The sequence below is a fragment of the Zosterops lateralis genome (genome assembly GCF_965231275.1).
Source record: "Zosterops lateralis genome assembly, chromosome: 7".
Taxonomy (NCBI): domain Eukaryota; kingdom Metazoa; phylum Chordata; class Aves; order Passeriformes; family Zosteropidae; genus Zosterops; species Zosterops lateralis.
Window position 1 is genome coordinate 27,644,740 of NC_139767.1, and position 22,803 is coordinate 27,667,542.

At 41.5% G+C, this 22,803-nt stretch overlaps 1 protein-coding gene across 8 annotated transcripts in view; it reads right to left on the bottom strand.

The window, feature by feature from the left end:
• The window catches only part of SEMA5B (semaphorin 5B), a 267,706-nt gene that overhangs the window by 44,060 nt on the left and 200,843 nt on the right, over positions 1-22,803 (bottom strand). For all 8 annotated transcript variants that reach the window (XM_083865131.1, XM_083865130.1, XM_083865129.1 and 5 more), the window contains 3 exons: positions 18,389-18,524; positions 14,605-14,812; positions 12,252-12,459 (listed from right to left, as the gene is read on the bottom strand). In XM_083865131.1, the coding sequence (XP_083721257.1) occupies positions 12,252-12,459; positions 14,605-14,812; positions 18,389-18,524 (552 nt within the window). The remainder of the gene's footprint in view (positions 1-12,251; positions 12,460-14,604; positions 14,813-18,388; positions 18,525-22,803) is intronic.

Consider the following 22,803-nt stretch of genomic DNA (forward strand, 5'->3'; position numbering starts at 1 on the left):
CTCCCCTGCCACTGCCGTGACCCCCGGCTGACAGCCCATCCAGCCCTGCTGATGGGCTCTGGGAAACACTGGAACAGCGGGCACTGGTGATGGGCTCTGGGAAACACTGGACAGCGGGCACTGGGGATGGGCTCAGGGAAATGCCTGGCACAGTGGGCACTGGGGATGGGCTCAGAGTAATGCTTGGCACAGCCAGCCCTGCTGATGGGCTCTGGGAAACACTGGCACAGCAGGCACTCGGGATGGGCTCAGGGAAATGCCTGGCACAATGGGCACTGGTGATGGGCTCAGGGAGATGCCTGGCACAGCAGACACTGCTGATGGGCTCAGGGAAACACTGGTACAGCAGGCACTGGTGATGGGCTCAGGGAAATGCCTGGCACAATGGGCACTGGTGATGGGCTCAGGGAAATGCCTGGCACAGCACCCGTTGGCTGGGAGCTGCAGCCAGCCCCGTGCTCTGCATCTGGGGTATAACGAGTTCCTGCCCAGCCCGGGCTGTCAAAACACGCACTCTGCAATTTAACAACCATCACAGCCCGGGACTTCTCCTCATCTCGTGGCAGGTCCTCAAAACCATTTGAAATCTAAAAACAAAATAGCTATGCTGTCTGCCTCCCTTCAGGACTCAGAGCAAACTCATCTGCCTCAGCTCTGGTGAGAAACCTATTATATCAGCTGACAGCGATACACTTAGAGGTGAGGAGAAATGTATTTACTTACACAAAATTTAGCCCATTTTCTTTCTCTTTTTAAGCAGAAAAAGCATTGCAATGTACATAATGCAGAAAATTACATTTCTGGCAAATATTTCCAGTGAACACTTCAAAAGCTACCTTCATTTATATCATTACAGTATCTTTAGAATATATATCCCTATTTATGTGATTAAAATATAAAACCACATCAGCAAACACATACCAAAAGACATATAGATGCAAGCAGACATGCACACCCAAATCAAAATGCTTCAGAAGTATTGTCATTCTTAGTAGATCAGGCACCATGGTGTGGAAAATGCAAAGATATCACAGCATTTCCCTGTGCTCATAACACAAAATAAATTGAAATGTTTACATGCAAATAATATTTTGTATTATGATACTACTGAAAAATCTCACAGAGGCCACAGGAACTGAAGTCTTGCAGGGCAGTATATAAATACTGTGAAATAAGATACAAAGGAGTTTACATACAACAATGAAATTCTGATGTTTTAAAGGAAATGGGACTTCTGCCACTTGCTCAGTTGCCCAGATTTTATATTGTACAAAAAGGGAACATTTCACTTAAGTCTCCTCAGCAGCAGACCAGGAATGCCTCAAGGAACTAATGAGACACTATCCTGTTATCTCCTGCCACAATTCCCAGGGGTAGAGGGAACCCATTATCCCAGAAGACTACATGAGCATAGCAGGTTAACACTGACTCTCTTACTGCTAATGACTTAGTTAATGAAATCCTACAAAGTTCGATGCTTGTGAAAGTAAGACAATGATGTTGATGATACAACAGGGCCCATGCCCTCAGTTTCCCTCTGGCCACCTAGTAACCTCACATTCACTGAGGACTTGGAGCCTCCTGACAGATATCTAAGAGGCTGGATAGGGCATTAATATTAATAGTGATTCATTTTAATTCATTGCCTCACAATAAATGTCTTGTGTGAGGCATAAAGGCATACACTGAAAAGTTCAATTGAAAAACAATTCCATTTGTGTCTCCTATTCAAGCTGGTTTTTTTCTCCAGTTCCTCATTCTCACTTACTAAGGTCATTTGCATGAAAATAAGATCTTGCTCATAAGAGCTCACCTGCTGCCTGCTGTTTGGGAGCTGTAAGCCTCCCTGTTGTTGGCTGTTGCAATCATTTCTACAGCAGTGATCTGGGATAACACAAAGGATTAAGACTCTGTGAGAGGGACACTATCCACAACCCACTAAAGTCAATGGAAACTTTTACCTATGACTCAGAAGAGTTTTTATATGGTCTTTAACACCTGGTGTGCTGAGCCTTCATTTATGGTATGTGCTGTAGAAAGGCTTCTGCTTCCAGCATGCTGATGCTGCCCAAGATCCCTTTTTGTAATGTCCTGAATGACATCTTCTTTCAGAATCTTCATTAAAGCTTAAACATCTGTATTTCAAAAGTTTTTCATTCCCACTTTAATTTGCTCTGTGTCTAGACAACCTCATCTTTTGGCCATCATTTTTCCCTGAGAGTTAAAATTTTAGACTGTATAATAAATGAATCATCAAATCAATGGAACCAGACCCAAGAGGTTAGGCTTTGACAGACCAAATGAAAGAATAACTATAGCCTCTTCCCATTCTTACTAGTAGACAGAAGACACATAAAAATGCCATTTTGTACCAAGAACCACAAAACTCATGCGAAATATTCACAACGAAGAACTCTGCTCCTTTCATCTGTCAATTGTGCTTACTCTCCCAGTTTTCATTTCCTCTCTTTCATTTAACTTTTTATCACTCCTTTCTATGACTAACAGCAAATAGGAATGGAATGGCAAGACATGGATGTGCAGAGGCAGGGCTCTGGACCAAAAGGCTGAGAAATTCCTTCCCAAACTGTGTTTGCTCACAAAAGCCTGTCACTGCACCAGGAGACAGCTCTGCATTTTCACTCATGAGTTTGGAACCTGCAGTGAAGGTCCCCTTTGTCAGGGAGACACAAGAACTGTCTCTGTCCCTGGTTTTTTAGATCCCATGGGCATCACCAGTCAGTCCAGCAGAGGCACATCCACTGCTGCAGTGCAAACATTTGTAACCCTGATCCTGCAAGGCACTGGACAAGCCTCATCCATGCTCAGCCCCTCAGGAGCATGGGCAGCACAGGAGTGTCCCTCCCTCTTTTGGGGAATAAGACTTCAGAATTCCAATTCTACACTGGTTTGTTGCACTCTTAGAATGGTTACCTGTGAGAGAACAGCCCTTTGCAAGCAATAAAGGCTTTAGCTGTGTTAGCTGTAAGCATGAGGCTGTGTTTGGCAGACAGGCATTTCCTGACAAGGTTAGCTTACTGTCCCACTGCTAGCAACCTGCAGAGGGGATGAACTAAACAAATAATCATATTAGCTTCCAGCCAACCGAATCATAATTACTGACACCCTCAACAGCCCGTGCAAGGAAGAGCAGACCTCTGTCTTCCCTAAAGCCAGATGGCATGAAAAGAGAAGAATGAGAATCAAAAGGATGATTGTGGTTTAAGAAAATAAGATTATAAAGGGAAAAAAAAGCACCAGACATTCTAACAATCCCTCTAATTTTGGTACCTTTAAAAATTCAAACTGCAGAAATGAGTTAGTGATCTGTACAAATCCATTATCTTTCCCCATGAGAAGAGAAGCCAAGTGGAATTGAGCTGCTTTAGTCATACAGTGGTCAAGTAGCAGCTTAATTTCTCAGCTGGTGAATATAACATAGTCCATTCCAGATGTTACTGCCCTTTCCTCAAGACCAGGAGCCACATACTACGCAAGTAATTCACAGGGCTATTTGTGGATCAGGGCCCTGCTTGGGAAGAGCATACTACAGCTCACAGGTACCATCACTGTGAGGGGTGCAGTTGATGTTAATCTGGACAGACAAGGTTTGGTATTTTGGCATGTGATATTGGATGCAGAAGCAGAGAAGCTGAAGTGGGCATGTGTCATTTATCACCCACACATGCTTAGCATCAGTGATTGCTGCTCTGCACATGGTTTGCTTTGAATGCATAAATTAAAGCCGTGGTGTAAAACAACCTCCAAAACTGCAGTCCATTTATGAGTCAAACACATGTTACTTATTAAAAAAAAAGCAGTGCACAGACAGAGATTTTCACAGGCAGTTTCATCTAATTTTCTTTTCTACATCAGGGACCTGGGCTTGCTAGAGTTCACCTTCTGGCCTACCATTTTCAATATCACTTTAATCGATTGAGGTTTATAGATTATGGCCTCGCACAAGCTACACAACTATTCAATTTCTTACTTTCTGACATCCCATTCCATCATCTTCTAGCAACAGTGACTTCTTTATTGGATGGGAATTTATTTTTATCTTTAAAGCTGTGAAATAAAACAACATTCCATTTATTCAAACATGAAGAATAATGCCATCTCTGATTAAATTTGGATTTATGTTTACATCAGTAAAATAAATTAATAAAAAAAAAGGAGTGTTCCTTCACAAACGCTTTTAGAAACTCTTGTCACTGTGCCAAACAAAACTGACCTCTAATAAAAACAAAAGTACAGAGGGTCTCTGACTACCAGTGACAGGATCATTCATCCACAAGAAAACTCAGATACTATTGAAGTCCTAATGAAAGCAATAGCCAGAAGGAATTCCTGAATGTGGGGCATGTTTGTCTGGGTTGCGAAGCACCACTGTTTCCAAGCCTCAGCAGGCTTTTGAGCCTTAAGAAAACATGCTCCCCAGGGCTGCCATATGGGAAGAGGCAGAGGGGACCAGGCATCCTTTTGGAAAGGCAGCTTGGGCAAATCAGTGCACTCAAGTGTTACTCCCTGTCTCTGCCCTGTGTCAGTCAGTGTCTGGAGGCAGCTGTCATTTTAAGTGCTCTGCTCCTGTGCTTCTGCTCTGTGGTTGCAGATCTGAGACCTCTGTGTGAACATGGCAAATTGCTGAAGTTTGGTGGTGTGGCTGGAGATGGGCAAAGGGTGGCTTAGGCAGGAGCAAATCCACTGCAAGGGACGCAAACAGGGGCTTTATGTAGCCTCTGCAAGAGGCTGATGATTTAGGAACACAAGTTACACTAAAATGGGAACTTAGGATGGGGAAGAAAATTGCAAAGGCAGAAAACTTAGAACGCAGTGTGAACGATGATAAAGAAACCTGAAAACAGCCTGGAGTTGTCACCTAGGCTGCACTAAGTAATCCATATTCAAGCAGCTCCTTTGTGGAAGTTGGATTTTGTTAAGATCTGGGTAATTATTTTCGGCTCAACAAGATGCAGATTAAACTAGATAGAGCCTTTGTATATTAAGGTATCTTGGAAAAGGCAAATAAATATTAGGCCATCTATTACAGCCTGAGGATCAAACACATTTCCCTTTTAATGCAGGGATATTTTAACACTATATAAGGGGCAAAATGGTCTGCCACATATTCTCCAGTGCTTCTTCTCATGTGATTATATAAACACCATCAACTCTTTTTAACAAGAGAACATCACTTAAGTAAATAGATATTCTTGAAATCCAGCTTTACCTCTTGCAGACTGGAGTGTTCCCATAGTTCTACAACACTTGGCTATTTTGATAGAAGATACCAGAATGTACAATATTCTATTTTACTATAACCCATACATATTTTATATATATACTTAAATTTTAAACTTGAACCAGCAAAACCAAGTTTGCTCTGACTCCAGATACTTCCTCTTCCCCGAACAGGTAAAACAGCACATCTCCTGATAAAATCTTAATGATGCATCTGTAGCAATACATTCATTCAGTATTATTATTGGACACATTTGTGTTTTACCCTGCAAATTCTGCCTGAAGCTTGAGGCAGGAAGAAAACCAGCCACAGCAGCAGTAAGACTGCAGACCCTTTCATCAGGAGCCACATTACTGAATGTGACCATTGCCTAGAATACAAATCTTACGACATAATAGTAGCAAATGGCAAGAATTGACAGATGCAATGGATATCTGCCCTGGGGCTTGCTGGGAGCCTTTAGTTATTAATCTTGTTTGTATAACAATAGCATCGATGTCATCCTAACATAACATATTCCAAGAAAACTACATGTGTTCCTGTCGGTAGACACTGTGCTGAAAGTAATTTCACACAGCCCACCTAGCAGGCATCAGATGGTAATGACTTTTAGCATTGATCTGAGCTGGCCTCAAGCCAACCTCTTAGAGGCAAAAGGATCCATTCACTAAACTGTTCCTAAGTCATGTTGGCAGGATGCTTTAAAAATAGGGAGCAAACAGAAGCCCTGGCATGTTTAACCTGTGTCCTCCCTCCTGGCAAACCCAAAAGGGATTGGCATCCTAGTCATGATATGAAGGAGATAAAAGGAAGTGAGTCCTGAAATTAGCCAATTTTGTTTGGGTTCTTCTGAAGTGACCTTCATCTGTTTCAGCAATTGGATAACTCTGGACTCCAGCTACTGCTAAATTCCCCTTCTGTTCACTCAGGGTCATTTCCAGTCTTCAGAACTAAAAGTGGGAGCCTAAAAGTGTACAGGCTGCTTAAAATTAATACAATACATGTCATTGGTTCGAGCATTTAGTAAAAATGAGTAAAACTGTCATAAATCATCTGGTTGGGAGCAGAGTCCCTTCCTATTTTGTGTCCTCTCTCTTTTTCAGCAACACATACACCAGAAATCTCCGCACAGGCTTATCCCTCAAACTCAGCCTCTTGCTGGTTTCCCTGCTGGCCCCGCACTGCATTTCTCTCCTCACTGTTATTTGTGATTCCTTCATACTTAAATGCCATCTACAAAGTATGCTATTTTCTTTCTTCCATACCATTAAAGATAATGTCAAATAAGATGAAACTGAAAACCAATCTCTCTGGCATCTTATAGGAAACATGCCCCAGCTCACTACCTCACTGCTTATCCTTGTCTGCTTTTATTTCCAATTTCAGACACGTCCCTTTCCCAGACCATTCAAGTGAAGCTCTTTGACTGCTATTCTGAAAGCCATGTTCCTTAGGCCTTACCATCCCTTCAAACCTTAGAGGTCCATATCCTGCAAATAGTGTGGATGCACTTAACTTTACATATATAAACAGCTACATTAAAGAAAATGGGAGTAATTGCCTGCTACAGCAGATGCAAATGTGTTGTCAGGATAGAGAAAATGGTATAATTTTGTACTTCTATTTAAAGAACACAGATCCATTTCATCTACAAACTTCATTCTTTCCAAGAGCTTTAGTGATCATGGTTCCGTTTGATGTCTTCATTCTCTGTCAGTGGGAGTCTCGCTATTTTCTTAAATGCAACCAGAATGTCAAACCAGATGTTTAGTGATTTATTCTGATATATTACTGGATACTGTGGATGACAAAACATTGGGCTGAGCACTCTCCTTTCTGCCTATGAAGTATTCCAAAGCTTTTCAGCATTACTGGTGATACAATAATTAGCTAATTCCCTTAATTGTGGAGAGGCCATATCAGCCAGAACAGATGGAAATTAATGATTAAGCTTTATCACAACATTTTTGTAGTCTGTTACCTTTCCTTTCGCCTCTATTTTTAAACGGATATTCAATGTGCTGAATATTTTTTTAAACTCTCAGGGAGAAGATCTTCAAAACAAAATCTGGGCCAGATTTTCAACGGCCTCAGCTAAGAAAAAGGTGTTGGATTTTCAAGATCTTTGATGAACAATCTGGCCATCAGTGTCACCTCAGTGATCTGCTGGATGCTGGGCTCCACTGAGCAAATGTCTCTGTTCTTCCCTCCTCTACCTTTTTAAACATTTTTCTTTTACCCAACAACAATTCATTCTTTGTCCTTCAAGGAATTATCATCATCATTCTGATGAAGGAGTCAGAGGATTTTCAGCCTGTATTCAAATAAATCCCTCCCCAAAACTGGAAGATTTTTAGACCTCTTCCCAGACTATGCTATTTCTCCAAACAAATTCCCCAACAGTTTAACTCCTGAAATATGGTAATCCTGTAATTCAGGTTTTAGAATCCCACATTCAAGTGCTTCACTCCTTTGTTACAGAGGATTTTGCATCATATAAGGCTTAAAAAAAAAAAAAAAAAAAAAAAAAAAAAAAAAAAAGACAACAAAAAAAACCCCCAAACATACCATTAAACTCCAAAGCCATCCTCCATGTGATATCTCAACCCCCTCAAAGGTGGACATGGTACAGCGATCATGCTTGAAGCTACAGTTCCACTTTGGAGAGATACAACGGGCAGAAAATTCTCTACTTCTTTAGTGTAGCTGCTGACCTTTTTCTTCCAAAAAGTCCCTGGAGCCATTTCAGGAGTTACTCACCTATATGTACTTAGTTTTTCTGATCACTGGCCCAGAGCTATTTAGAGGTGAGCTGTGCTTCTCTCACAGATATCAAGTCAGCAAATAAGAGTCCTTGTCAGCTGAGTCATTTCTGCCAGATTTGCATTAAGTACCATGGCTGGAGGGGATGTGCGGCAGAATTCAGGCCAAGCAAGAGAGCAAAAACCTCACCATCACTCAAGAGCAAATCCCCTGCAATCGGGTCAAAAAGCAGGCAAGGGTTCAGGTAAGAGCATGTCACAGCTGCGTGCAAGAGGACCTGGCTCTGGAAGCAGGAGGATCCACACTGGCATGAAGGTAACCTGAGGTGGCACTGACACAGCCTGGACACCCAAAATTGCAATTTGCACCATGTGACTGCAAGTTTTAGGCAGAAAAAAAAAAATGGAAGGAATTAATATCAAGATAAAGTGCATTAAAATAAACTGCTCAGGACAGGGAGAGGAGAAGGGCTGGGTATTCAAGAGACCATCTGGTCTTACTTCCAAACATTTTCTTTTCCTCGTTTAAATGTGCAATCAAAACCCTTGGCCTACCTCAGGGTTTCTGTCTGCTCAGAGGCCCAGGGTTCTGATGTTGCAAAGAGTCAACAGAAAGAGATCATAAACTATTCCTTGTAACAACCAGCTTCATTTTCCTATCTGTCTGATTGCAATTCTAAAAATTAATAACTGCACCCCAGCCTTTGAAAAAAAATATTAAACTATGCCTTACAGATACATCCCACCTGAAAATAATGCTGCAGATCTGAGGTGCTCAGCTCTCTGAAATTCAGATTTGGGATTTTGCTCAGGCACATTCTAAAGATACAGTGATGTCAGTGATAAGGCTGCACTACTTGTTCTTCAAATATTTCTCACCAAAGCTTAGGGGCAACTTGAGGTAAAAAAATCGAAGCTCATTTGAAAATTGCAGGGAAGTTACAAAGATTTCAAAGCCATGCAAAATTCAGCAGCAAGCACAGCCAAACTACCACCCAGCAAAGCAACCTTCAAAACATTCTGCATATTCAAAGGGCTTGTAGGTTTTGCTCATGTTGGACATTTTCCTAAGAGCCTCCAGTGAGTGGGGAACAGCAGCACTCAAGACAGCAGGAAAGACAAACAGCAGGAACACACAGGCATAAGGCAAGGTCCCTGCAGCCAAGTCCAGCCTGTAAATTTGGGCAGCTGACATTACAGATGTCTTCCCGTTGCCCTGTTGCTAAGAGTGGCTGTTCTGAAAAGACAAACTGAGACAGGTCAGTGGGCAAGCACAAAACACTGCTCAGACACCCACTACATCAAGGCACGGGGCTGAGTTACTGGTCACCATTTAAGAGATTAAATCGCTGCCGTGTCAGTAAACAAACAGTAAAGGAGATGGCAGAAATCCTTATCCCTTTCCATCTCTTCCGTTTGCTGCTGTTTTTCCCTCTGCCCCAGTTGAGAGCCTCGGTACCAAGCCCGGAGGTTTTAAAGCAGCAGAGCAGCAAAGATCGCTGGCCAGGATCAATGCTGGGGTCAATTTTCTCTCGATACACAACTGCCTGTTCCAGAGAGGAGGGGGAAGGCAGGCTGAAGGCAACAGCTCTGTATCAGCAATCACAAACCCACATCAACCCCCAGGGTCTGAAAGGCTGTAAAAGTTTCCTGATAACAGAAGGCAGAGCCTACAACAATGTGGTATTCCTGCCTGGGAGGCACAAATTCTCTCCATCACCTCCAAGCTTCCCGAGCCGCCCCACCAAAACAATTACATTATAAAAACTGCTGAAACCAGAGCTTTTCGAGGAGGCCAGTCACGAAGTCACAGCACAACAAAAAAGTAAACAGGGAGCATTGTAGGGGTGGGAGCCCTTCTTCCCATAGTGGCTGAATATTGGCGTGTATTAAATATAGACACAACAATAAGCAATAAATCACAGCCCAGGAGAAGTGCCAGGTGGAATGCACTGGAGGAAATTAAAATATCCTTCTTGATACTGTTCAGGATTGAAAGAAATACATAGGAGGTCAAATTGACTTATCACCTACACAGCCAGGATGGTAAGTGGAGAAAGGGTTCTAACACTTGCAGCTGAAAAAATCGCAGTTGAATAATTTCCTAGACAAAAACCCAACGAACAAACAAACAAGCAAACAAACAAACCAACCTCACAACCAAAACAACAAAAAACTTAGCCTAAAATGTAATATTAATACCATAAACATCCTCTCAAACAAATAAATAAATGATGGAGTTTCTTGGCTTTCCTACATTTTCTTTTTTTTTTCCTTCCTTTTTCCAAATGCACAGTCCCTCCACAAGACTTGCCTGTAGGACAAAGGAACCTTTGCAATGTACACAAGAACTCTAAATGTTCCCAAATACACTAAATGCACCCAAATTCAGCAAATTCTGACCTCCTACATCACATCCCACCAGGCCATCAGGAATCCCTATCTCTTGTACCTTGCTATTGCCCAGTGGCTGGGTATTGGTGATTTCTATCATGAAAGTAATCAATGGACGCAAAATTTGAGTTTCCCAACCCTGAAGAACTGGGTTGTTTTATTATTTCACTCAAAATTGCCTCCAGAAAGTTTGTTTTAGAGAAAACCAGCACTGATACACAAACTTCCCAGAAATTTCAGCCAGGAAACAGTGCCATACAGTGCATAAAACTGAGGATGCTTTTGGTCATCAGCAGGCAAGGGAACCTCTCTGAGGATAGGTTTTTGTTTTGCTGGGATAAGCTTATAAAGGCTGCTCTGCAGCCTCCAGGATTTAAATATGGTGCTCCTGTGAAACACCCCACCTGTCTGCTCTCCAGTCACTGCTTCTTTCCTGCTTGCCCCATTTTAAGGCAATTCAGCAAACCTCCAACATTTGAATTTTAATGGAAGTGTCATACAAAGTACTTGGGCAGGCTGAAAATAGGACAGCATCTATAAATTACTGGAAAGCTGAACTCAAGATTAGGAAAGGAAGATCTTGAAACTGGATCATATATATGTATACACACATAAATATTCTCAGACTGAGACTATACAGGACAGCCTGAAAAGGACAGCTGTTATGTTCTACCTTTATTAAAAATCTCTGCTTTTAAGGGCTGAGGACAGGATGGCACTTTCCAGCTGTGGTTTTCTCTCACTAAACACTTTTGTGTCCATCTGTTTTAGACATATGTGGATTTAGTACAAGCTGATAGATAACCACTACCTGTTGAAAATAAAATTATAGTGATATTTTCTATAACAATTTTTTTGGCAAGAGAACAGGGAGATCTTTCAGTATGCCATGGAAGAGGGAATCCATTTAAATGTTGCTAACAAAATCCTTCCTCTTGTCTAGCACAGAGGACATCAGTTTCACACAAAACTCTCACATAGGAAAGCAAGGCAAAAGCATGAGAGGAGAATTATTTTCAAGAGATGCAAACAAGTTACTGCAGCGCCAGTGAGATTACTTGAATATCTTTCTCAAACAGTTGCTATCACACTGTTTCACCTGCTTAAATGGAGAGGCACCATTTGGATGCAAAAACCTTGTACAGTTCTGTGTGGAAGACTGCTCTGGAGCCAAGGCAGATAATTAGAAAAAGTCATTTTTCCAACTCCCTTTATGAGGTACAATCAAGGCACAGAATCTATCCAGGTGTAAGAAAGAGGTGTCACACATAGTTGAGATGAACTATTGATTTCCAAAAGCAATAACAGGTTGCCACACAGCCCAGTCCTGCCTCATCGTGTGTTTGAGAGGTGATCACTCGGATAAGCAAGGAAAGGCTGGCTGCAACCCAAATTCAGAAACCTTTATCCGTACTGCCAATAAGAACCACTCAGAAAACACATGGGCTTAATAAAAGCAATATTATAATCTGAAGGTTTTTTTGTTTTGTTTTGTTTTGTTTTGTTTTGTTTTTTTAAATTTTTTTTTATTATTATTATTTTTATTTTTTGTTTTGTTTTGTTTTGTTTTTTGGTTTTTTTTTTTTTTAAACGAGTAAATATTGTAAGCCCCTTCTTGGTAAACATATGATTAATTTCTGAGGAGGACTAATAAACATTTACAAAAAAAAAATTGCTTATCCTCATTGCTCTTGTCATGCATGTATCCATCAGGAGACACACTTCAGCAGTGCTTTTTGTCTCTCATTGATGAAGCAAAAAGCCTTCTAAACTGAATCAGATTGGAACACGTTACCCTGGTGCTTTTTTCTTTAACCAGAAGTGGGATATATTAGAGCTGTAAATTTACTTACCCTTCTGTTCTGTACATGGAGCATCTCTCCAAAGGAATTTTTAGCACTCCATTATTTAGACCCACAAAGAGTGACCTGTCGCTGTGTAGGATTTGGAGACTCTTGATTGCTTCTTGTTGTCCCTCGGGGAGAATCTGCATTTCCTCTAAGTAACAACTCCTCAGACTCCTGTTAGTGGTAGAAAGGGCCTTCAAGATGGTGCCATACTCTAATAGAACAAGAAACAAGGCACAAGTAAATCTTGGAGGCAATGACTTCATTTCATACCTGCCTAAAGAGTGAAATATTAATGCCATCTTTACAGAGCTGGTTTGACCTAGTTCTGGGTCACCTGCTGCCCATGGTAGAGAGCTTCAGCTACATCGCTACAATCCTCAGCAGAAACCACCTGAGAATGCACTAAAATGGGAATTCAGAAGGATGTGAACCATCTGGACAGTGAGTACCTGGCAGTTTTTCCCAGCTGGAGCACTCAGGCAGAGTAGTCTGGTCCTGTTACCAGAGAGTTACAGACCAAGGTGACCCGGGATGGCAAGAATAATTTCTGGTGCCTTGAGTCTGTATTTCTACTGGTTTATGGAGCAGATCAGTGTGATTTGATGTCATGACAAATGACAACAGATGCAGCAGCCCTGCTGGAAATCTCTGAGGCCTCCATAATGACTGCATGGGTCACAGACCTAATTGATCCTCTTCCTGGAAGAAGCCAGTTTGACAAGGGGATGTTACGGCACGAGGAGTGCATACACAGAAACATACATGTTTGTGCTCACAGTGCTCTTACCTAAACAATTTAAAGCTGTGGGAGATTAATGCACATCACTTTTCATTGAAATCCCCAAGAGGTCTGTCAGCCTGATTGTTCCTGAAACTTAATCTTTCTGTTTCAGGAACTTCTGCATTGGTGCCAAAGCTCAGCAATTTATAGTGGTGGGGTTGGCTACCATGTGAAGCTTCCCTTGTGGGGAAGCTGTGTGTTCCATGTGGAATAAGACTGAAGTCTGGGCTCAGTTAGTCTCAGGACTAGGTTTGTGCTCAGGGCTGCACAAAACAAAGAGGCTAGACAGTCTCTAGGCAGGGCCGTCTCTACTGAAGCATTCACAGGTTTAAACATTTCCAGCAGATCTTACTCTTCAGCCACCACTAACCAAGGCCATAAAGCAAACACAAGTAGTTAAGGGTATGACATCGGACCTTTCTACACTAATGATATGAAGCAGGAAGTATTCCAGCTCTCTCTGAGGCTTTGTAACTTGGACTCCTCACTTTAAATATCAAGATATCATATTGGCAGAACCATGTTATATTTTCATTTAACTACAATCTTTTCATCATAATCAATGTTCATGGAGTTCCCATACTGGAAGTGTTGCTAGAACATATAAATAATAAACTAAGATGATCACTTTTGGAATAAGTGGTGGTAAAAGTTGTATAAATTATGACACAGTCCTGAAGGTACATTCTCCTAAACATGAGAATAAGGCAATGACTCTGCATTCAGATGTGAGATTAAATTAACACTTATGGAAGCAATCCATCTTATTCTAAAGGCAAAGCTTCTGCAATAGAAGATAACAACATTATACCCATGAGGCTGGCCATATGCTCTGATTAATCAGCTATTTAATATAACCTCTATCATTGGTACGAATATGGGCTAAGACAACCATTTATAACACTTTGTCCTCCTTCAGCATCTTCACTTATCCAAGATACCTGTGCTTTTCAGAAGAAGCAACATGTCCTGCTAATTAGAGGATGGAAGTCAAAATCGAGAGACTAAATCACACACTTAATTCTACCACTGACTTGCTATGCTCCCACAAAAAAGCACTTGCCTCAGCTTCCCTATCTGCCTTAAACTTTGGTGCATGCCCATTCCTGAAAGCACTGGGAGTCATACACCAGTAGGGACATGGAAGTGCAAAGAAAGACATAATTAAATCCCTGGGCAAGCCTGGAGGTTATGCATTATTATTGCTTATTCAGAGATGGGTTTGTCATAGCACTGAGAGGCAACTGACATCCATGAAACCGCAGAGCATTCCACCAACCTCTGCTCTTGCCCACTGTTATTTATTAGCCTGATTAGTTGAAACATGTTTTTATAAGAGGGAGAAAAATGTTATTGTTCTTTTTAAACACAATGGAGATTTATAGTCTGATCACTTGGGACTCTGGCTCAAGTCCTCCATCCTGCTTTTAATTTACTCAGACAAACAACTTCCATGCAGTTTGGTACCAAAATCATATTGAATGAAAACTGTGTAAGGACTTCACAACGGGGCTCCCAGGGCTGCTAGGTACACAAGCAAGCAGGAGGAACTGTTTGAAGCCCTCATGCTCTTACCTGTTCCAATATACATGACATGGTAGAGAGTATCCTTCCCCTGAACAATATCAACCACCAGTTTGGAAAAGCGGATGCTGTCCTGAGTCACGTAGGGATCCACAGTCACTGGCTGCACCACATCGTTCATCAGGAACAAGCGCTGTGCGTCCTGCAGGACCCTCTCTGTCAGGTTCTCGTTAGGGCTGTCATCATTCAGTGTCCCACACTAAAATACAAGAAGACTGAATTTCAGAAAGTGCATCTTCTCCCCAGCCCAGCATGGAAATCATGTCCTCTTGATTTCCTGGGGAGGTTGGTCTGGGTGAGGGTCACAGGATTAAATACGTAGCCTGAACAGAGGTTCTTAGCCTAGATTTGGCCTGCAGCCCATTCTTTGAAAACTTTTCTCCTAGGTGGTCCACTGACCAGCAATGTGGAGTTTCCCTTGTGACAGCGTCAACCAGCACAGCAGAAGGGAAAAAGGCTTTAACAAGCCATGGAGAAAAAGAAAGAATTAAAGCTAGCTGTAGAAATATTTAAAGGTAGCAGGGGAGAGAAAGTTCTGTGGTGATAAATCTTTGAAACATTTCACACGATCTTCGGACTCTGCCTAGTATCTCAGTCTGTATAACCTGGAGTTTAAAAAAACCTAAAAACGGACTGGTTTTGCATCAAAGAACCAAACTTGCCACACTGCTTTTCTTTGATGTGCTCCCTTCTGGACAGGCCCCCCCAGCTGCATCTGAAGCAAAGCAGGTTAACCCCAAGCTCCCCTCACCTCACACTCTTCTCTCCTGACAGCAAATGGCAGATCAAGCCATGACTACCCATACTCCAGCACCAAGGGAGGCACTGAAACAGGACTCAATTCCCTTGCACAGCAAGAACAGAGGAGAAAAAGAGCTCATCTTGTGTCTTTTAAACAGTGTAATTCCTACCAGGTGGATAATGCATTTTAAGGCCTGAGTTTCCATCTTAGATTAATCTCTAGTACTCAGCATTTTCGAAAGCCAGTGCTAGTTTTTTGGTCCATGTCAGTAGCTGGGGCTGGATCTCACTCTTCCCCACAATATCATGCATGGAGGGCAGAAAATTTACTCCAAAAGGCAGCAGAGTGGCTGGTTTTTTATCTTCCCAATACCATGGGAGACAGTGGTACCACTAAATCCTGCCGACCCCATACTCAGTCTATGAACAACTTCACTACTCACTAAATGGAATTCACACCTTAGCAACTTCACTAGAAATAAAATCTCACACATTTATTTTTCTTCATTTTGGATCCAGGTGTTAGGGCTTTCCTTGAAGAAAAGTCAGAATACTGAGACTTAGGATGTTGGTTTACAGCACTTGAGCTGCAGTGTACAAATTTCCCATGTGCACACTCTGGATACACATCACAGCAACTCTTGGTGCTATCGCTGCCTTTCCTGGGCGCACCACGCAGCCCTTTCTCCTACTATGTGCTAAAATTAGTTGTCAGGGGTTTAACACACATTCAGACAGAAAATATGGATTCCAGGGCTGGTGTACTAAGCCTTACAATATTCTAGAGGTTGTGTGAACTAGAAGAACACAGCTATGTTAATTCTCACAACCTATGAACATGGTCACTTTATAATAAATTTAAGCATCTTCCTGAATAGCCAGACTAAGGAAACATCAGTGGGTTTTTTATGTGTCCTCGGGTGGGTTTTAATGCTTTTTTCTATTGCAATGGTCTTTTTTTAGTTCATGACTCATCCCATATTCTACAGAGTTCTTAGGTCTCTCTCTTTTGTTGTATCCTATGCTCCTTCTGGTTCATATCCATTCTTTTGGATGCTTTTCTCCCCATTCACTTTCCCTTCTAGAGCATCACCTAAAAGGAATCCTAGTGGCAGGAATGTCATTGTTGGTTTTGTTTTCTGTTCTCAGCAAGTCACAGCTAATTCTTTTGGTCTATTGGCAGCTCATGTGCTGACACAGCATCCCTCAGGTTTGGTTTAATGTTGTTTTGTTCTAATTTCCTGATTATCTGTACTGTCCTGATCACCTGCATCCTTCAGTACTTCTCCTTCCTCTCTGCAAGAAAAAAAAAATTCTGGCATGCTTCCCTCATCCTTCTTTGTGAGGCAAAAAATTAATTTAATGTTTTTGCAATATCTGCCTCTTCTGTCACTAAATTACCTTTGTCATATCCCTAAGGCTCCTCACTGACCTCTTGTTCCTTCTGTACTTGAAAAACATCTTAATCTCTTCTTGCAATCTTCCTTTTGTCTACCACATACCTCTTTCTCCTTTCCTTATTTTTCTCTGACCCTTTTCTTTCATCTTGCTGCTGCAATCTTTACACTCCACATTTTATCTGATACTTTTCACTATATGGAAATGCCTTCTTAAGTCCTTTACTATTCCTTTCCAAAGTCTTTTACTATGCCTTCTGGGTTAGCCTAGCAAGAAAGTCCTTGATCCTCAGTCTGCCTTAATATTCCCTTTAAATAAAAAAAAAAAAAAAAAAAACAAACAAACAAAAAAAAAAAAAAAAAACCAAAAACAAAAAAAAAAACACCAAAACAAACGAACGAAAAAACCAAGAACAACAACAACAAAAAATCGTGGCTATGTTTGGCATGGCTGGACCTTCAGCAAGGCTTTGTTTCTCGGTTTTGAGTGCACCAAGCTGAGAGGGTGATCAAGAGGCCAAGCCTGTCCCACCTTGTCTGGGCAGGAGCCCTCAGTCAGGTGCCAAGAGGGAATTCAGGAAGAGAAATCAGCTTCCTCAGCAGGAAGATAAGGCTGTCCCTGCCTGCAGCAGAGACCTGCCTCCCATCTGCTCTTGCTGTGATTTCAGGCGACTGTAGAGTTCTTTTTGGAAGGTCCTTGACATCACCAGTTTGAAGGCAGATGGCACTTGCAGGCAGCCTCAGCACATTTGCCATCATAAAGGAGAGCCAGATTCAGACAATTGGGCTGAAAGGATTTGCTATGGGGAAGCAAGGACATGAAGACAAGTCCATCCTCCCCAGGATTCTCCTGCTGGGAAGGGGCTGAGTTGTAAAACAGGCTCATGCTTCAGGAGACTGAGGTTTGTTGAGGCTGTCTCACACATGCTGTGCCCCACAGTGACTGGATCTGGTGATAAAGCAACTGAAGCTGTTTTATCATCTTCAAAATTGCTTTGACAGGTAATCCTGAAAAGTTGCTAATTCATAAACTCAAAGATTTTTAAAAGGAGAAGGAACCCCTGTGACAATCCTCATATGTCCCCTTCCACCAGCTACAGTGGCAGCATGCCCATGGCTTCTGGCTGAGCTACCATGTGTTAGAAAGTCATCCATCTTCCACTGAAGCACTGGTAGCCTTAGGGGCCCTATCAAGTGATGGAAAATTCATCACTTCCTTACAGATCACAGTGGTTAATTACCCTTCTTGTTTAAAAAATACAGATTGTCTCCATTCTAGTTTGCCTTTGTCCAGCTTCAGCTTTCAGTCCTTCCCAGTTCTAGCAGGGGCATGTCTTATGTCCCCTTCTGAGAATCACATCCTCAGAGTACACATGTCAGTGACAAGTGCAACAGAGATTTAAATCATTCATTAATATTAAAAAATTCTGAATGTTCTTACTATTACTTAAACTATTCAATTTTTATCATGAATTCTGTGGCAAGAAGTTCCACAGACTAAAACACTCATAAATGTGGAGAAATACAATTTATCGGTACCATGGGTCTACCTGGAAACATGAGCCCTACACAAATCAACCCACTGAAGTGACAGAACATCGAAGGGACTGCAGTAAACTGAAGGGCAACAGCAGTACCTGGAAATTAGGGATGGGGTTTAACGTTGGCAGCCAGGCTGATCTTGGGTTTTCTTGGTAGCGGAAGGGGCCATTAAATGCTTGAGTGATGGCACTCAAATTGAAGGCACACACTGCTGAGGCAGCTATGCTGTTTCTGGAAGAGGGGAGGGGGAAAAAATCAATTTAATCATTAGAACATTGACATTTTCATCATAACAGACATCAAACTCCACTCAAATAAAATACATGTAAATTGCTAGGTAAGTGTACAGTGATACCCGTCTCATAGGGAGTAAAAATAAATAAATAAATAAACTGTAAAATGCAGATGATTTGTGTGACAATTTTGAGAAGGAGTTTTAAGTTTGGTTTTAAAATGTCAGAGATTTAAGGGCCACGGAAGAAGTTCTGACAAGAAAGGAATACAGTTTAATTTGCATGGATTATTTGTGTCTGGTTTTATTTTCTTTTTTTTTAACCACCCATCTACCTTTATTGATTACAAACAAGCTCATTTTTAATCTCTTGTTGCTTCTCAAGGTGAAATTCTGTTTCTACAGGTTCCTGAAATCTTCAGCTATAAAATATGCCACCTAATATTGTATTTATATACATGCAGTGGAAGGGAAAAGGCGACAGTGACAACCCAGCTGGTTCTGACAGCAGCTCAAAAAGGTCTTGCTAATTCGTGAAAACCTCTGTTTTCAATGACCACAGTTCACTTCTGTGTGTTCCCAGGTGGGTACAGGATCTGTCTGGGGCAGACTGTTCACCAAGCACACTCAGCCAGGTGAGGCACAGCATCATGAGGGAAATGCTGCTGTGGGAAGGACTCTTCAAGAAGGAATGTGTTTTAAGGGTGCTGGGCTGCCCAGTCACACTGCACACAGATCAGTTGGCCTTTGCTGTTCCATTTCAGTCCTGGAGGACCCATCTCTGCAGGGTCCTGAGCCAGCTCATCTCCTCCTGCCTCAAGAGGGTTGGAGGGCACTTCCTAGATGGTGACCTCAACAAAACTGACCCAGAGGGATATTTGATAAGTGATGACCTGAAATTCAAACCTGCTCCCAGTTTTCCCCTTCCCTGCCTCCCCGCCCCCCCCCCCCCCCCCTTTTTTTTTTTAAGGAAAGCCACAAGGTTTAGAGAAAAAGATATCAAAATAAAACTAAAAATAGGGCCAGCATGAGAGACTGATTCGTCATGGTGCCTTTTAAATAACCCAAGCCCTGCTGTATGTATCTTTCTGCTAATTAAGGCAATTTGAATTCCCTGAAAAGAACACTTTTCTTTTATTTTTCTTTTTTTTTCCTTTTTTTTTTTTTTAACTAAACCAATAATTACACTCTCTTGCACACACAAAAAAAGCCTTTCTTCACCATTCCAGGCTGAAAAGCAGAAGAACAGATTCTTTCAGAGCATATTTCTTCCTAGCAATACAACATCAGGAAGAACTTCCTGCTTTGCCTTCCCATTCCCTGCTCCCCCCTGCCCCTTCCATCCCCAGAATGATGGAGTAGCTCACTTTGAACATGTCAAAGCAACGCCAGGCAAACCTTTCTCCACTTTTGTCTGAACACTGCTGATGCAGTGCATGCTCACAGACAGCAGCTTTTAAGACAAACCTAATGATGGATGACAAGTAAATGCCTTGAGGCACACACAGGAAAAAAAAGACAATGAGGGAGAAAATGAAAAAGGAAAAGAAAGAATAAAATTCCACTAGTCTAATGAAAATACTTGGAGAAAAAAAAGGATATTTTTAGGGCCCTGCTAAGGACTTCATAGTTTAGCCTTTTCGCTTTGCTGTAAAGGAGAAAGGAAAGAGGTTTTCCATTAAATCTGTGGACCATTTTCTTTTCCATCTGTGGCCTGGCATATTTCCCATCCCTTCTTATGAAAAGTTTGATCCCAGTCTCAAGCCAGTGACATCAACTGGTGCAGCTGGCCCCTGTGTTTTGGTGTGAAGTGTAACTTCCTTTATTCCCACCTCCTACCTCCTGTGACTAACTAGCTGGTTTAAAGAATGGGTTAAGTTCAAAGAGGTTTTAACATTGTCTCTATTACCTCCCAGAAAATTTTAATAAAAACATATTAAATATTTCATCAGCAGCTTCCCCTAAAAGCTCTCTTTCCTACTGATTCAGCTGGGTATAACACAACATGAAGCAATAAATCTATATGTGGGTGTTACCACAACCACTAATTCCCCTTTGTTATAAGATGACCCTAAATTCATTAAACATGAACCTTCTGAAGTAAAAAGTACCTGTAAAAAACAGCAACAAAAAATCATAGTTTTGTGTTGCCTTGGCATTTTATCACAAAGGACCTCAGACTGGTGCATAAATTAACCCTCTTTGGTATGCAGAGCTCATGCAGCATGATATAAGTCCCAGTGAAAGTTAAAAGAATAATTACCATTATTTCTCTAGTCGGATGACAAATTGGAACATTTTCTCTTTGAACTTTTAAAAGAACACCATGTTGTAGACCCAAAATGCTATTTGATCTAACTTCAGCTGTTATCAATTAGTAATTTCTTCAATTACACAAATGTGCATATTTTGTTGTCTTCAGAAGATACAAGAGATATCCTATATCCCTGATGTACAAAGAATGCTCAAGTGTACCCAGAGGAGACAGGTAACACCCATCACATCTCATGATAAACTCGGGAGATGGACACAGCAGAAGAGAATTGTCCCAGCCAGAGCTAGTTTATGTCTACTCTCCCTTGATTGTCCAAAAATGTCACCAATTTGATAAATAAAATACAGTTATTAATAGTTTCCTCATTTCCAACTTCCATTCTTGGCTGGATGAATGGACAAATGGATAGATAAAACATTTTCACTATTGGCACAGAAATCCTCTCCAATGGCAAAAAAAAAAAAAAAAAAAAAAAAAAAAAAAAAATGCTCAAGTGGCCAAAGCAATAGCCAGATTTCCTTTTAATGTTCAGGAAGTTTGGCTAATATCCTCTAAATGTTTTTGAAAAATGACTCATGTGCCTTTCAATCCGAGGACAGATCTTTTCCTACAGTCAAGGTGCAGTGCTCAATCATGTTTATTTTTTCTAGGTGCTTCTCTGCTGGCTCACTTTTGACTGACATTGGCAGTGATGGAACAGAAACAAAACATGGAAGAGGGACTAGGGTGGCCAAGCTCTTATCTATTTCTTGGAATTTACAGAGGGGGAAGAACATTCAGGCTCTGTTGACCCACAGTGAGGCTCCCCAACAGCACTTTAGCTCAAGAAGTTGGTGCTAATGCTTTGTGACTTCAGGGGCTGAAGTTCAAGCCCTATCACACCATCAGGTGATACATTAAAATAGGAGGGTTTGTATTTCAGTGGGGCTTCACTTCTTTGGTTTTCTGTGGGCTCTCTGGGAACAGGCCCTTATTCATATTGGGCAGTACAGCAGTGCACACAAAAACCCCAAAGAAACTGGCTGCCCAGCATAAGGAAGGCACTTTGAGTATTTCCCTTATGGAGTAACTGCTCAGATTTTCATTCTCTCGTTTACGTGTCAGGCTAACACCCCCCTGGAGAACATGTATTATTGAAACTCAATACCATGCAGACTGGTTATAGCTTGAAACTTATCATCCTAGCCTTAGGCATCAGAGAAAAAGTTATTTGAGTTTTCCTGACTTAAAAATATACATTATGAGTTTTTTAATATATTTTTTAATTAACTCCTCTTCCCCTTTCTGCTTTCACAGCTACACTAAATCATTCCAATTACAAGTTTTTTCAATATCAAGCCAAGAAGAAGTGATTATGAAGTATCAGAAATCATACCTTCCCCTCAAAGTTCCAACGTTGCTTTTGATTTGTGGACCTCAAACAGTCTGAGCCAGAGGTAAAGCCTCCCACCTTGGAAATGCTAAATGTCTTGTGACCCTCATGACCTTGCTATTACAGTGTTGTTCAACTGCAATAGATGTTGTTTTCAATCTAGGCTGTTGTGATCCCACCTGCCTCATTCTTCTCCTTCCAGCCCTTCTCTCCCAAATGTGTGCACCTGTCCATCTCACGGGCCAGCCAGTGTTCACATAATTGTGTCAGGTTGTCCAGGCAATTAGCCTTAATGTGTTTCTTGTTGGGTCATTTTTAGATCACGTCGCTAAACTACACAAGTTGCACTGTCCCTACAAAAAGTCTGAAGTCTGTCAATGACCAGGTTTGTACCAAATTAATTCACCCTAAAACTGCAGAGTCATCTTTTATGGACTCCAGGAATCTGTGAACCATGGATTAAAAACACTGTCCTAGAGGCTATGTTGTCATGATGGATAACACAGACCTATCTATTCTTTCACGTTTACCAAACGATCTTTCAAAAATGATTGCTCAGACTGTCTAAGAAATCAATACATTGTCAGTCTCAGACTGCTGGGGATAGAGGAAGGGCAGTAAAGCCAGTGCA